The 17,693-nt window shown below is 33.7% G+C and overlaps 2 protein-coding genes and 1 long non-coding RNA gene across 3 annotated transcripts; 1 reads left to right on the forward strand and 2 right to left on the reverse strand.

Moving 5' to 3' along the window:
- Nucleotides 1-2,509: 2,509 nt before the first annotated feature.
- Nucleotides 2,510-4,002, forward strand: LOC112099966. The gene is made up of 3 exons (XM_024187506.1): nucleotides 2,510-2,518; nucleotides 2,761-3,468; nucleotides 3,574-4,002. Exons 1-3 carry the CDS (start codon nucleotides 2,510-2,512, stop codon nucleotides 4,000-4,002), a joined length of 1,146 nt encoding a protein of 381 aa, XP_024043274.1.
- A 510-nt stretch (nucleotides 4,003-4,512) lies between these two features.
- LOC112100217 lies at nucleotides 4,513-5,984 on the reverse strand. Its single transcript, XR_002906532.1, has 3 exons — nucleotides 5,962-5,984; nucleotides 5,515-5,559; nucleotides 4,513-4,860 (listed from the first exon to the last, which is right to left on the reverse strand). It is a non-coding gene; the product is annotated as an uncharacterized LOC112100217 (long non-coding RNA).
- Nucleotides 5,985-11,026: 5,042 nt separating this feature from the next.
- Nucleotides 11,027-12,361, reverse strand: LOC112099967. The gene has a single exon (XM_024187507.1). It carries the CDS (start codon nucleotides 12,359-12,361, stop codon nucleotides 11,027-11,029), a length of 1,335 nt encoding a protein of 444 aa, XP_024043275.1.
- Nucleotides 12,362-17,693: the final 5,332 nt, after the last annotated feature.

Here is a 17,693-nt window from a genome sequence, read left to right on the forward strand (position 1 = left end):
AAACAGAAGTAAAATCTCTCGTTGGTGGGTAGTGCAACATTTTAATCCCCTGCATGTACAGTATCAACTGATGTTCGTTAATTAATTCGCTACTTGGAAACATTTTTTTGTAACAAAAGAATATTTGGCAAATTAATCGCACATGGGATCACATTTAGCACAAACGAGTTAGAATACTATTAAATAAGTAGCAAAAATGAATTTTAACGATTGATCAATTAGGCTTTATGCTGTTTGATAACCAATCTTTTCTATTGATAAAGATTAAAAGAGTTAATCTATGTGATTTGTTTTCTTTGTTTTCATCTTTACTTTGATTCTTTCTCATCTCGTTACTGTTTACCATTCTACGCAATTCATTTTAGTAAGTACGTAATTATATCATTTCATGATCTCTCTCATACTTTAATGATTTCTACTTTCTCTAACAGTACTCTATAATTAATATTTAAAATAACAAACAAGAAAATACAATATATAAAACCAAGAAAATAAAGCTCCTTTATTATTTTGTTTAATAAATAAATAAATAAGCAAACCAAAAAAAGACAAGATGTTTTAAAGAGAGATGAATCCAAGCAAGTCCAAGACAAAATTTTATAATTATAAACTCTAAAAAAGTAATGCAAAAAAATTTAACCTAGTTTTGGAAGAGGTAAATTCTTAATTACGTACAACTAGTTGGATCTTCATTTAGTTTTATGGATTAGGGATGACAATAAGACATAATGAAGTGGAGAGGCCTTCTCCATCCCCATCCTGTTTACTATTTTAACTCTTATATATTTCCCGCACTATTTCGCAATAAATTTAATGATGATGGAGAATCCCTAAGTTGGAAACATTTTTCTTATATATCCCCCTATATTCCCATTTACTTATTTCCTTTTATAGTAGTTATTAATAATAAATAAGTTTAGTTGTATAAAAGTTAAATCAGTTGGAACACATGGATTTGTCTGTGGTATACCCCAAAAATAGGGTATTTGTCTAAAAATACCCCCATACTTAAAAATTATTTGTATATGCTTTTTTTTATGTGTAGTTACGAAATTAGCCTAATGAAAAACCTAAATCAACCAAACTACCACAACCAATTAACAAAACCCCCAATTCTCTCACGAACAGAACATCGTCTCCTTCAACCCTTCTTCTGGATTTCTCTTTCTCCATTTTACAAATCCCTGCAATTTTACAACAATTCTTCTACACGCTCTAGCCGAAACGCAGCAAAACAAGTAAATCGACGGCGCTTCTGTGCAAACCAGTAGCTGCAATTCCCCCACTCTCCTTCAGCGTTTCATCTTCCATTTTACAACAACTCTTCTACACTCTCGTCGAAACGCGGCAAAATAAGTAAAACGAGAAAAATTGAAGGTAATTTATCAATTTAATATCTGTGGAAATGTTAGGTGGGACTAAGATTTTACTTTCCATCCATGAGGAGTATATGGCCCGGTTAAGCGAATTGAGTTTTGAGTGAATGCAGATGGCAACGTGTACATTTTGTTGTTTTGTTCGTCTCCATAATTTCATTTTTATTTAAGTGGACCACATTTGCACACACGGCAACTTTCTCTCCTTGCAAGGTTCTTGAATCTTTAATTCTTTTTGGGCAAATTACACATATAAAATGCACATCAATTTCGAATTTGGTGTCATTTCTATCGAGAAATAATCAACCCAACTTCAATACTTACAGTTGAGAACTAAGACTAGGAGTTGTCTTGAAATTAGTTCATGAAGCTGTGATAAAGTCATTGAACAAATTAATTGCAGTTTATTTGATTAATAATGTTAGATTAGAAAAGAGAAAAAGAGGAATAACTTGTGGTTTACAAAATTTTCAGGAAAAATGTGTTACTGCCAAAATGTGTTTCTGTTACCAGTATTTTGAAATTGGGAAGTACTTCAATGCTGAAATCACAATATGAGAATTGAGATGCCTCTGTATAGTACCTGCAAATACTTCAATGCTGAAATCACATAAAATAGCCATAACTAAAGTTGATTCAGGAGCTGAACAGTTCACTGTTGATACATCTCACCAATTAATTTGTTTATATTTTTTTATTGATTTCATTTAATTAATTGTATTCTACTATGTGTAGTCTATGGTTGTGATTTGCAGCTCAATTTCCTTTTTTTAGTTGTTATTATAATCTAACCTCCAATGCAGTTGTGTAAAGAATTTCTTTACATGACTTTTACTATGGAGTCGTGTAAAGAATTCTCCAATGCAGTTGTGTAAAGCATTTATTTACCTGACTTTTACCCCAAAGTCGTGTAAATAATTCTTTACACAACTGCTGTCGTGTAAAGAATTTCTTTACCTGTCGAGTAAAGAATTTCATACACAACTGCTGTCGAGTAAATAATTCTTTACACGACTGTTGTTGTGTGATGAATACTTTACTCGACAGCAGTCGGGTATGAACATTTTACTCTACTATATTCGCATAATTAGTTCTTTACTGGACTGTAGTTTGTAAAGAATTATTCACTGGACATGCGTTGGGTATGAACACTGTATTTCCAATGTTACAAAAAATCTATAGTTTATATAGTAGACTGTAGATCAATGCATGTTTTACTCGACTGTAGTCGTGTAATGAATGATTTACTCGACTGTAGTCGTGTAATAAATTATTTACTCGACTAGTATGTCGTGTAATTTTTATGATTGGTTTAAAATATATTATTATGTAACCTTTCAATCATTTTATATATTGATTGATAAATGTTTTTGTATTTATGCAGATGGAACCGAAGATCAAGGAATCTGAATACTTCAAAGCAAAGATGTCAAATCGATCATCACTACAGGCAGTGAAGGACATTAAAGATAAACTCTCTGAGGCGCAGAAAAATATTTTCAGGCGTTCTTGTTTCGGTCATTTTTTGGATGTGAAAGAGTTAAAGTTTTCTGCTCAGTTACTCCACAGCATATTATTGAGAGAAGTGAAATCAGATGAAAATGCAATGTGGTTTAGGATCGGACGAAAAAATATTCGATTTTCATTGGAGGAGTTTGCCTTGGTGACAGGCTTAGATTGCAATCCATCGTATGAGCCCGATACTGAAAATAATGATGATGATTACACAATAGTTGATGAGTTCCTAGATGGAAATTGTGCAATCACAACACAAGAACTTCGTACAAAGTTCTTGCAGGCTAAGTCAACTGATGACATGAAAATGGTCAAGCTGGCCATGTTGTATTTTGTTGAGTCCGTGTTACTTGGAAAGGAGAATAGAAATCATATAAATGAAATTAATGTACTCCTTGTGGACAATTTTACCGAGTTTAATGAATTTCCCTGGGGACGCATTTCTTTCAAGATGACCATTGATAGTTTGAGAAAAGGCGTTGCAGAGCGTGTGGCGAAGCCTAAGAAGAAGTCAACTGCGGATTCTAAATACAAGGGAGCAACGTATAGTGTACATGGTTTCCCTCATGCTTTTATGGTAACAAAACTAAACTAATTTATTAATCGCTTATTGAGTATTATCTTTCTATTTAGAATTTACCAATTTTTTTGCTGAAAATAAATTGTGTCAATGATTATACAGGTGTGGGCATATGAAGCAGTTTCCGTCATCGGTGATAAATGTGCAAAGCGTTATGGTGATTTATTTCCAAGGATTTTGAGATGGAAATCAACAAAGCCTAAAGAGTTTGAAGAGATTCAAATGAATGTATTGAATAAAAAAGCCTCCAGGATGGTTTTCGTAGAAAAATTACATGCTACCGGAGATGTCGAGGCAAATAAGCATTACATGAGCTATTTTAGTGAAGATGAGTGGCTTGAAGAGATCGGTGAAGAGAATGATAATGCTACTGAGTCAGATAGTCATGCAGAAGAAAATCATTCACATGAAGATAATGAATCACATGATAGTGAGTTAAATAGTTTTGATGGTTTTCCTGATGATAGTGATTCAGATGGTGCACCCACCTCCAGTGGTCCAAGACACTACAAGAAAAAGGACCTACTATGACAGGTAAAACTGTCATAGTAGGGGGTGGATGACAGTTGTTCATACCGTCATTGTAGCCAGCGTCAAGAATTGATGACAGAACAATACCCGTCATAGCCTGTGATGGATATAACCAGTCACACAACTATCATAAGTTTATTTAGAGGGAAATATAATAATTTTGAATTTGACCCTTTTTTTTTTTTTATTTCGCATGCTATATTTTGAATTTTTAGCGAGAAATCTTAAATTTGGCGCGAAAATGAAAATTATAACTAATTGAATTTTTTTTTACAATTAATTCTGAAATTAAATTTATAATTAATAAAAATGACTATTTTGTTACTACCATGAAATGCTTATCATTTTAATAAAAATCTTGCAATTGATTTAGAAATTAAAATTTCATAATTTAGTTAATTAATTAGATTGTTAAAATGAATATTGCAATTAAAAATTCACTAACAAAGAAAATGAAATGAATAACACTGAATAATTATCGATAATTGTCAACAAACATAATTTAACCAAATACAAGTGACAAGTCCAACATAAATAGAAGAGTATTGTAACAACATAAAAACCAAATTTCAGCAACATGTAGAAGACTAGCAGTTTTGAGACTAATGAACCATGATCAGTTCGTTTCCAGCAACACAACAAAGCCAACAACACTGATCAGACCGAAAAAAAAAAAATTTATTCTAGCAGTTTTAGTGAAGCATACAACAAATACCAATCTAAGAAGAAGCTAAAAAAGTGCAAAGATGCACCAATACTCATGACCTATTTTTGCATCAAAGAAAAAAGATGGCCAACTCCAGCAATACCCACCATCTTCATCAAATTCCAACATAGCAAGTGCAACAAGCTAGGTAACTGCACAAGTAAATATAACATCATCAAAACATGGTGGGGAAAATGATCTTAAAACATCTCCCTTGCAATTACCACAAACTTTTTTGAAAGCTTACTGATGTGATGCGATGGAGCTTCTTTTATGATATGCACAGCTTTTTGGTTTGGCTTTGAGCACAATCAAAATCCAAAGATACCAGTGAAGCAAGCAAACATGCAGCTAGCCGCTCTAATTGCATGCACGTGTGCTACACTAACTATTGAATCCAAGTAATACATAGTAGAGGTTGTCATATCAATTATAAGAATTCCATAAGGTCTAAACAAAAGTGTAAGTATATAAGGTTGCATTAAGAAGAATTGAGTGAAGCACTTAGCATTCAGCAACATTCAGCAATAGAAAATGTATTGCAAATGTAGTCCTTTTCTAGCAGCAAAATCCAGCAGCCCCTAAGCCAAGTAAAATGTACCCCATTTCATCAATCGAAAATATCCAGAAAAATAAGTATTTACACATGAAATTAATTGAATATGAAAATATTCAATGAAGAATAAGGCCATACCCTTTTTTTCCCTTCTCTAAAGTAAGGCGTTAAAAAGGATTGAAGAAATTTATGCAACAAAATAAATAAAAATATAAATTATATAGTACTATTAGTTGTGTATAACACCTACCACATAGACAAAGCATCCACAGTAATCTTTGCGTTCTGCAGTTTCCTGTCAATAAGTAATGATATATAAATAAAATTAAAATCAATAGCTATAGCTGTAATTCTTAGGCCAAATCAAATTTATAAGTACTTAAGTACATGATTCTTTAAGTTTTGTTCTCTTTAGCATGCCTTCCTACTGGTAATCATCTCATGCCTTAATTAAAGTTTAATACTGTTTTGAATTAGAATATACCAAGAATTTGAGTGAATGCTAGAATTATAACTCTTTAAGATTAATGCATTGCATGCTCAGCCTCAGCAAACTTATCAATCAATGTTTGCATACCCGAAAAAGAGACTAAAAAGAAAAACAGGAATTAAAGAACAACTAATATAAGCAATTCCTTACTTGAAAAGCTTGATATCACATTTCAGAATAAAAATAAACATAACAAAGTTTCCTTACCCAAATTTACATGAACATCATCATCAAATTTGATGCCATGGGATAGGGACTCCCCCATTTCCCTCGAGCCCCCTCACCTACAAAATTCTGCACCCCCCTTGGAAAAATCTGTAGTAAAAATAAATTTTTGTCTTGGCTGAAAATTCCAAGTAGCCCTTTATTGCTCTGGTATGTATAGTCCCAACAAACAAATGAGAAGATTTATCAGAATTTTTGAAATATATTTTAAGACTAACAGGATTGTGAATAAACACCAACAAGAGCATCAAAGGAACAAGAAAGAAACATCACCAGCCTTAAGAAGTCTCCATGCGTCTTTTCCTCTGCTTCAATAGCTTTATTAAGAATTCCACCTGATGTTGCACTAGTGAAAAAATTATATTGAATGAATAAATAATTGGAAACTTCAAAGTCTGCAGTTAACTAAATTACTAATGACGATTAAGAGATTCACTCCGCAAATTATTCAAGAAACTTTTGCAGATAATATTAATTAGATTTTGAAGCAATTTTTCAATATTCTTTTCATTCCCATTGAAGGATCAAGCATTACGAGCCAAAATGCAAACACAGGGCATTACTTGAGTAGCAACTTAATCAATTGTCACAAGTTGTACAAGACTTTTCAATCCAAAAGAAGGCTGAATTGTAGAATAAAATGTAATCCTATCATTAAAAGCCCAAACGAACATTATTAACTAGATTTTTAAATTTCTTGAATCCTAAAACGGAGAAGTTCATTCGTATAAAGCTATCAGTTCCGGCCTCGTTGTTCTACTCATCCCCGTCTCGCTCAATTTAGCCGATTAATAAAGCAGCTCAAGAAATGTTTCTAAAATTTAATAAATGAGAAAATTCTATAATGAATTATTGTAATACTAAAACACAACATTACCCAGAAATGTAATAGAACCTTTAACAAACACATGGAATGCAAAACCCATATGTAAAAAATATATCATTAATGCAAGAGTCAGAACAACATCCTATACTATATATAAATTTATAATCACAAATCGAGTAAGAGAAACAATCAAACAAAATAATAATGCAAAAAAAAAAAATTGAAATCCATAAAAAAAAAATCATACTTAGGGTTTAAAAGAGATGAGAACTTTGAAGCTCATGTCGAAGATAGTTGAGATAACGGCGAAGCTCACCATCACTTGCTAGAAATCGCTGAGAAATAGGTAAAGCTTGCTTGCGAATGAGTGTTGCTTTCAGGGATTCTTGATGGCTAGGGTTTCGGCTGTCGTCGACAGGTAAGGTTTTGGTTTCGATTTAGGACTGAATTTGATTCCGCTGTGGCAAAGAAAAACTGCGGCGGGTCAGCGGCGAGCCAACGACAGTGAGGGTTGTCATTGTCAGTGAGGAGCGAGCTACATTAGAGAGAGAGAAGTTTTAGAGTAATGAGTGAGTGTGGCCTTAACACTTGGGGAAAAAAGAGGTTGAAATACTAATAAATGTCTGAAACAACGTCGTTTCACTTCTTTCTTTGTTTTGATGTTGTTTTATTTTTATTTTTTATTATTTAGAATTTTTAAAATTTCGGTCAAATCTAAAGTCAAAATAAAATTCTATCATAATTTCTTGATAGAGAAAATATAAATCATTAGTTGGTCATAAGTATTTGACAACAGTAAATTCTATCATATATTTATCATAAATTTTTGATAGAAAAAATTTTTGTCACGTGTATGTCATACTTATAAGATATAAAGCCTTTTAGCTAAAAACTGTCACATGAGTATCTGTCATTATAGGTCATTTTTCTTGTAGTGAGAACATTGCCTCCAGAACATTTAAATAAATCAGCATCAATACCAGCTGAGGTCATAAAAAAAAAGGTAAGTCACTGTTCTATTAAACTATGCTGTAATTTATGCCATAAATTGTTTACCTATTTATGCATATCTGTTATTAAGGGAGTAAGTAACAAAATACTGCGATACTAACTTATTTATTATCCAATAAGTTCATTACTTAGTAAACAAAATACTAAGTTGCAGCCTATTTATGAGCATCGACTTTGGAACTTTTGATTTGATTGCTTTATTGTTGTAATATTTGTTTCATTTTCTATTGAGTCAAATGATTTTAGTTTATGGTTATTTTTATTTCTCAGTCCTCGAAAATATATATTTGCTTCAATATTTTTGATACACTACTTCATTTTCTACTATACACGACCACAGTCGGGTAACAAATACTTCACTTGACTGTGGTTGTGTAATGGATACCTTACATGACTGTACACGACTACATCAAGGCTAATATAATATTTTGAAAATTTTTATACATGTCAGGGTGGTCCATCTCAACATGCCTCATGTGCGTTTGATGGTTCTATTCTCGAGGAGAAGGTTACTCATCTTGGTTGTCGCATTCAAAACATTGAAGAAAATATTGCCAAGATGGAAAATACCATGAAGAATATGGACACAAAGATTGATAACATTGAGGGGAAAATCGATCATATTAACGTGATCGACAATAAATTGAGTAGGCTTATTCAGTTACTTGAGGAGTCTTCAACCTCAGAACCTCAGGGGGTTGATTTTAAGGTTTGATATATAAAAGTATTAATATTTTTCATTTAGTATATATGTTTATTTAATTAGCTAACAATTTGGTTGTTATGTCTACAGCCTATGAACGATCCCATGGACGTCGCATCGGGTCAGTCACCTATGCAGCAATCTTTGGAGACGCTTGTCAATATTTGTAGTACAGAAAGGGCTACAGACATGATGACGACAGATGATTCGCATGGTACAGAGGGGGATCCTATTATCGTCTCAACGCAAGAAAAAGATTGTAGATTTGTGTACAATTTACGGAAGAGAAAGGATATGAAAACTTCCACTTATTTACGGACACCGTACACTAATCCTTTAAAGAAGCCGCGAGAGACGATGGATGTTGAGGTGCACCCTCAAGAGACAAAGCGCTTCAAAGTGTGTCCCCTTATACTCGAAGAGGAGTTATTGGAGCTGCAGCGATGGATGAACAATAAAAATGATAAAACAGAGCCGTGAGTTATCTTATATTATGATATTAATTTTTTTTAACTCCAGATAATGATACTGTATGTTTATTTAATAGTTTTACTAACTTTATAATTGCTTATATGCAGTAAATATATTGATTTGACTCTTATGGAGGTTAACCGTGAATTTTTTCGTAAATTATACACACCGGACATGTGGCTGTCTAATCTCGTAAGTCATAAAATTTGTTGTGATTATTACGATAAATATTTGTAATTTTTTTTACTTATTTCACCCTTTATGTTTAGCACATCGACATTGGCTGCTACTATTTAAAGAAAGAAATATCCAAGGCTCCGACTCGGAATGGACAAGCTTGTGCCATTATGGACAGTAATTTTCTGGTATAGTCATTTTTCTGTAGCCTACTCCTTAACTTCTTAGAATAATAACAGCTAATATATTATTGTTAAAATTTCTAGAATAATTTGAGAGACAGACACAAGGTGTATCTGGGAGACTCAGATAGGGTGTGGGAAAAGGATTGTTACTGTATTGATTATGCTAATGGTGCAAAGTTGGATTGTGCCACTCCTTGGAAAAATGTTTCCACTGTAAGTTTCACATTGTATGTTTAGTTTTTTACATCATATGCACTGCAAGTAGATGCAAACAGTTACCGCATTTTATAGATATCTTTGCCGTTACTTGTTAAGAATATTGTTTGTATTTCGTAGGTGTATTTGCCAATATTCATGAATGATCATTGGGTTCTCGGTGTGGTGGATATACTTGGGGGCAAGATTTCTATTTATGACTCTATGATAGATTTAACAAAGGATTCAGTTTTGGTGAGACAATTGCTGCATGTTGCAGACATGATACCTCTAGTACTTCAAAAGATAGAATATCACGAAACACATCCAAACTGTAGTGAGGTTATATAAAAAATTCCTTGGCCCATCGTGCGAGTGCGTGACATCCCGCAACAAAAATCAGGGTATGTACTATATATATAATGTGTTTTGAACATAATAATAAGAATGATTTCTTTTTAACAATTGATTTATATGAATTTTTTTAGTGGCGATTGTGGAGCATTTTTGTTGCGGTACTTAGAGGTCCTAGCCCATGGACTTGATGTCAATTCATATTGCCAACAAGATCATGTTACACAATTTCGACAAGCCTTGGCTGTAAAATTATTTAGGCATAGGTCATGGAAAAAAACTTTGTAGTGTCATTTTTTGGACTATGAGATGTAATAGTTATGACGAGGATGTTGTTGATATTTGATGTCATTAAAGACAATTGACAACATTAATATATTTTATTTCTTTGTTAATTATATTAATGATAGATAAGATAGTTTGTACAATCTATGTGATATATAACAGGATTGCCATATATGCACAGGGAACACACTGTAAGAAAATACACGACTGCAGTCGAGTTTATGTACAGATACACGACTGCTGTCGGGTATTTACAAATCAACATGACAAGCTCTCTGTGACAAAATACTCGACTGCAGTCGGGTATTTGCACAGATACACACTACAGTCGGGTATTTAGAAATCAACATGACAAGCTCTCTGTGACAAAATACTCGACTGCAGTCGGGTATTTGCACAGATACACGACTGTAGTCGAGTATTTAGAAATAAATATGATCAGTTCTGTAATAGCCAAAATACACGATTGTACTCGGGTATGTGCACAGAATAAAAACTCTTTTCAATCATTAATTATATTGATGACACAATCAATATAGATTTTAAACATATCAAACTTCAAATAAATGACACTAACTACGTAAATAAGTCGTAATACAATAGCAGTTGTTTAACATTCATCATAATTTTTTGGCATATTCAACCCAATAACTCGGTCCATATTTTATAAGCCTCTGGTCACCTCCCTTCAATACTTATTCTTATAAAGCCACACAAACACAGTTATTCATCTGCGAAACAAAAAGGTAGAAATTTATCACTAAATATGAAAGACATTAAAAAAATTAAAACAACAAAAAATAACAAGTATATAAGGTTCATAGTAGTACATGTGCTTGTTTATGTTTCATTCGGTCTAACTACGGGCTCATTGTTAGACAATGGAATTGGTGCACTGCAAGTTAGTCGATTATGTCCTCGAGAACCACACCTACCACACTTACGGCTCAACTTCTCTTCGCATTGTGATGGTATCCTAAGTTTTTGTGGCCGACCTTTTTTCCGTTTTTCCACAAGGGGCAAAACCTCATTACTTTGCACTTCTTCTGAAACCTCCCATTCTTCTTCTGTGCCAACATGATATATTGTTTCTGCGTATGCTGCAACCCATGCTTCACTGGAATAGTAACGAGAACACATGTCATATACAGACAATGTTTCTCGATACCTACAAACAGCTAATGCATGTTCACAAGGTAGTTGATCGAGTTGAAATTCCCGACAACTGCATGTCTTGTCAAGAATGTTGACATGACCATTAAGGTCACCATCTTTAACAATAAACTCATACATATTTAGTGTCACCACTTTATATGTACGAGAATTCTCAGATTTTGTTAACAACTCCTTTTCAGCCCATTTTGTAAGTCGAGTATGACAATTAACTGCCTCTTCTCGCCTATCACAAAACCACTCCCGTAGCTTATCAATGATCGAATCCAATAACTTGTGAATGGGCAACTGTCGGGGGTTTTTAAGAACAGAATTCATGGATTCTGCTATGTTTGTTGTCATAATACTATATCGCAACCCATCAAAATGACAACGAGCCCACTTCTCATACCCTGCATCTTGAAGATATTTAACAACTCTTTCATCGACCTTTTGTATCTCATTCATAAAGTAATTAAAATGTTGTGGTCGATAAGTTTTTGCAGCTAGTTCAACAATTGCACCTACCTCGATTTCTTTAAACTTAGCTCGTAAGTTTTGCTTTAAATAGTGCGTACAAATACCATATGCAACATTTGGGAATGCGATGTTAACATTCTTTTGGATACTTGGGTGCCTATCAGAAATGAAAACCAAATTAGGAACTTCACCTATTGCTACTTTTAACTTCATTAGAAACCATCCCCATGATGCATCATTCTCACTGTCACCAACACCAAATGTAACAGGATAAAGTTGATTGTTACCATCAAGTGCTGTCGCAATGAACAAAGTTCCTTTAAATTTTCCCTTCAAGAACGTGCCATCAATTGCAATGACTGGCCTTATTGATGAAATAAATCCATGTATACAACCCCCAATTGCCATAAAAAAATATTTAAAGTTATTTGCATTGTCAACTTCAAGAAACGTGCAGGTGCCCGAATTTTTCTTCTTTAACATTTCCATGTATAAAGGGAGTAACTTGAATGAATCCTCAGGCGTGCCTCTAACTTTCTCCATTGCATATTCTCTTGCTTTCCATGCCTTGTGAAATCTTCTTTGATATCACCAGGCCTATATGAGGATGAAGCACCATCAAACTTATGACAAATCTTATGTCCGATAAGTTTAAATGAAGCATGACGATGATCTCTCTTACGGACATCAAGTGCACAACTATGGACACTATAGTACTTTGTGATTTTAAACATATTCAAACTTCCAAACTTCAGAGCACGAAGTCGCCACTTACAAGTATCGTTAACACACTTACAACAAGAATATTCTTCCCCGACTTGAAGGTTTTTAACTCAAAATTTTTCCTTAGAGCTTCCATAAAAAGCACTTGTTGCAACTCTTCTTTCGAACTAAACAACTTTTTTCCCATTAACCAATCACTATCACCAACAACTTCCGTAGATGGCAAGTTAATAGTATTAGAATGTGAGTTATCAGTATCGAATGAACTGCTGCATGTAAACAAATTAACTCTAGGCATATATTTATTATTGGAATGTGCTACATTCCCCAGTGTTGGATCACTAACTGTTATCCCATCAACATCATCATGAACAATAACATTCACATTTTCCTCATTTGACCTTCTATCATTGGGTTGTGTTTCAGGAACAAATTCGAATATTGACTGATCTTCAGCAACAAAATTATTTGGGCTTAAACATTCACCTTCAACATATGGCTCAACATGTTCTTCTGGACAGCTATCTGGCCCGACATTAGGGTCCACATGAGTAATAGGGGTCACCAAAATCTGTTTTCTTTGGTAGGTAATGCAAAGAGGAATCTTCAACTCAGCTCCACTAATTGTTTCCTCTAGAAAATAATCTACATCATCATCATTCATAATTGGGACGGGCGGCATTGGATCGAATGTTTTGAGCTTGAACTTTATTTCAATATCAAATTCAGAAATATCAATACAAATAATCCGAGATACTTTTTCTATCAATTGTGCATAAGTTGTAGAACGGGGCACCATGATCCCTCTTGCCTCCGTACCATTAAATCTATAATGGTCGTTTTGCTTAATCCATTCACCACAAAACATAATAGGCACACGTACTGAAGTCATTTCCTGTAATAATACAACAGTTGATTATACAACAAATACAAAAATAAAATCAAACAAGATTTATAATGGAGTGTGGATCTGTCTGCCTATTTACACAACTGACGTCGTGTAATTGATAGTTTACACGACAATAGTTGTGTAACTTGCTAAAATACACAACTATAGTTCTGTAAACAATCAGATGATATATTTAATAAAATATAATTGTCATCTTTGTACTAACAGAATGCTAAGTGTCATAACAACTACTATATCTTTCAAACTTGCACGATTGTTGTCGTGTAAATTTATACATACATGACAGAAGTCGTGTAAGTTGCAAAAATACATGACTCAGTAAATAATCAAAGGACGTATTTCTTCTTAAAAAAATGTTGGGATCTCATACCAATTGGAACATTTTACATATATACACAATTATAGTATGTAAATTTATACGTACACACTAGTAGTTGTGTAACTTATTAACACACACGACTATAGTCCAGTAATAGTAAAATGATATATATAGTGAAAAATATATATTTTTTGAACCAATAGAATGATAAGGTGTCATAATAATTGAATTTTTTTTGCACATTTTCACGACTACAGTCGTGTAAATACATACATACACGACAGCTGTCATGTATGTCGGGTGCAGAAAAAAAATTTGACAACAACTTCAGGTTTTAACGAATGTAGTTATGAAATCCATCAAATAACAGTCATATGATGCAAATGCAATGAAAATATGAGTTGCTTTAGTATTTATCACAAACCAAACAAAACCCTAAAAATAATATAATGTCAACAAATTGAATAGATAGCCCAAAATAAAAAATAAAAAGTTTCAAATACCTTATTTATGGGATGAATAATACACCCAGCTGCAAACAAAAATCTCAGTGCATTAGCTGTTTGTGAGTGATTTCTGATTTTGAGTGTAGTGTGAGTTTTTGTTGTGTGGAGTTAAAGAGTGAAGTAAAGAGGGATTTGTCTGTGGTATACCCCAAAAAAAGGGTATTTATCTAAAAACACCCCCATACTCTAAAATTCCTCATATATGCCTTTTTTTATGTGCAGTTACGAAATTACCCTAATTAAAAACCTAAATCATCCAAATTACCCTGCACAGTCAGTCACAAAACACGCACCCATCCCTGGAGTTAAAGCTAGAGGTGAATACAAAGCTCTTCTTCTTCCAATTGATTACCGTTCGTTCTTCTTCCAATTGATTACTGTTCGTTCTTCTTCCAATTGATTACTGTCTCTTCTTCTTCAAAGATACAAAGCTCTCTCTCTCTGCCCGAAGAACATTCTTAAGTAGCGTAGGTGTAGCAAGAAGCCCCAAATCCTGGATTTGGCCAGGAACAACTACACTGCTTTGGCCCCAAAAGCGAAGGGAATGAGCTTGGCTGCTTCTCCGCCACACTGATTTTTCTCCGTGCCCGTTCCGCATGCGCTTCGTGCGCCATTGGCGCTTTGCTCTCCTCTTATTCTTCATCGTCCCCTAAACCCAACGCCTTACTCTCTTCTCCTGACTCTCTGTTGCTGCATTGATTATGCTAATGGTGCAAAATTGGACTGTGCCACTCATTGGAAAAATGTTTCCACTGTAAGTTTCACATTGTATGCTTAGTTTTTTACATCATATGCACTGCAAGTAGATAAAAACAGTTACCGCATTTCGTAGATATATTTGCCGTTACTTGTTAAGAATATTGTCTATATTTCATAGGTGTATTTGCCAATATTCATGAATGATCATTGGATTCTCGGTGTGGTCGATATACTTGGGGGCAAGATTTCCATTTATGACTCCATGATAGATTTAACAAAGGATTCAATTTTGGTGAGATAATTGCTGCCTGTTGCAGACATGATACCTCTAGTACTTCAGAAGATAGCATATCACGAAACACATCCAGACTGTAGTGAGGTTATATTGAAAATTCCTTGGCCCATCGTGCGAGTGCGTGACAGCCCGCAACAAAAATCAGGGTATGTACTATATATATAATGTGTTTTGAACATAATAATGAGAATGATGATTTTTAACAATTGATTTCTATGAATTTGTTTAGTGGTGATTGTGGAGCATTTTTGTTGCGACACTTGGAGGTCCTAACCCATGGACTTAATGTCAATTCATATTGCCAACAAGATCATGTTACACAATTTCGAAAAGCCTTGGCTGTAAAATTATTTGGGCATAAGTCATGGAAAAATATTTTGTAGTGTCATTTTTTGGACCATGAGATGTAATAGTTATGATGAGGATGTTGTTGATATTTAATGTCATTAAAGATAAGTTGATAGCATTAATATATTTTATTTCTTTGTTAATTATATTAATGATAGATAAGATAGTTTGTACAATCTATGTGATATAACAGGATTGCCATATATGCATAGGGAATACGCTGTAAGAAAATACACGACTGCAGTCAGGTTTTTGCACAGATACACGACTGCAGTCAGGTATTTAGAAATAAACATGACAAGCTCTCTGTGACAAAATACTCGACTGCAGTCGGGTATGTGCACAGATACACGACTGCAGTCGGGTATCTGGAAATAAACACGACAAGCTCTCTGTGATAAAATACTTGACTGCAGTCGGGTATTTGCACAGATACACGACTGCAGTCGGGTATTTGCACAGATACACGACTGCAGTCGGGTATCTGAAAATAAACATGACAAGCTCTCTGTGACAAAATACTCGACTGCAGTCGGGTATTTGCACAGATACACGACTGCAGTCGGGTATTTAGAAATAAACATTACAAGCTCTCTGTGACAGTCAAGTATTTGCACAAATACATGACTGTAGTCGAGTATTTAGAAATAAATATGACAAGTTCTATAACAGAAATACATGATTGTACTCGGGTATGTATACATAATAAAAACTCTTTTCAATCATTCATTATATTGATGACACAATCAATATAAATTTTAACATATCAAACTTCAAATAAATGAAACTAACTATAGTCCGGTTGCCTATCAAATAACATAAATCCAATACTTATTGAAATCGTAAATAAGTCGTAATACAATAGAAGTTGTTTAACATTCATAATAAATTTTTGGCATATTCAACCCAAACACTCGGTCCATATTTTATAAGCCTCTGGTCGCCTCCCTTCAATACTTATTCTTAGAAAGCCACACAAACACAGTTATTCATCTGCGAAACAAAAAGGTAGAAATTTATCACTAAATATGAAAGACATTAAAAAAATTAAACAACAAAAAATAACAAGTATATAAGGTTAATAGTAGTACATGTGCTTGTTTATGTTTCATTAGGTCTAACTACGGGCTCATTGTTAGACAGTGGGATTGGTGCACTGCAAGTTAGTCGATTATGTCCTCGAGAACCACACCTACCACACTTACGGCGCAACTTCTTTTCACCTCGTGATAGTATCCTAATTTGTTGTGGCCGACCTTTTTTTCGCTTTTCCACAGGGGGCAAAAGCATATAAGGTTCATAGTAGTACATGTGCTTGTTTATGTTGTGGCCTATCGTTTTGCTCAATCCATTCACCACAAAACATAATAGGCACACGTACTGAAGTCATTTCCTGTAATAATACAACAGTTGATTATACAACAAATACAAAAATAAAATCAAACAAGATTTATAACGAAGTGTGGATCTGTCTGCCTATTTACACGACTGACGTCGTGTAATTGATAGTTTACACGACAATAGTTGTGTAACTTGCTAAAATACACAACTATAGTTCTGTAAATAATCAGATGATATATTTAATAAAATATAACTATAATCTTTGTACTAACAGAATGCTAGGTGTCATAACAACTACTATATCTTTCAAACTTACACGATGGTTGTTGTGTAAATTCATACATACATGACAGAAGTCGTGTAAGTTGCAAAATACATGACTCAGTAAATAATCAAAGAACATAATTCTTCTTAAAAAAATGTTGGGATCTCATAACAATTGGAACATTTTACATATATACACAATTATAGTATGTAAGTTTATACGTACACGCTAGTAGTCGTGTAACTTATTCACACACACGACTATAGTCCAGTAATAGTAAAATGATATATATAGTGAAAAAAATATATTTTTTGAACCAATATAATGATAAGGTGTCATAATAATTGAAATTTTTTGCACATTTTCATGACTATAGTCGTGTAAATACATACATACACGACTGTTGTCGTGTATGTCGGGTGCAGAAAAAAAATTTGACAACAACTTCAGGTTTTAACAAATGTAGTTA

Source organism: Citrus clementina, unplaced genomic scaffold, assembly GCF_000493195.1.
Source record: "Citrus clementina cultivar Clemenules unplaced genomic scaffold, Citrus_clementina_v1.0 scaffold_3, whole genome shotgun sequence".
NCBI classification, from domain to species: domain Eukaryota; kingdom Viridiplantae; phylum Streptophyta; class Magnoliopsida; order Sapindales; family Rutaceae; genus Citrus; species Citrus x clementina.

Coding starts and splice junctions, on each gene's coding strand:
- LOC112099966 (XM_024187506.1), top strand. Junction 3,469..3,573: donor GTTTCCCTCATGCTTTTATG/GTAACAAAACTA, acceptor ATGATTATACAG/GTGTGGGCATATGAAGCAGT.
- LOC112099967 (XM_024187507.1), bottom strand. CDS start 12,361: ATGGAGAAAGTTAGAGGCACGCCTGAGGATTCATTCAAGTTACTCCCT.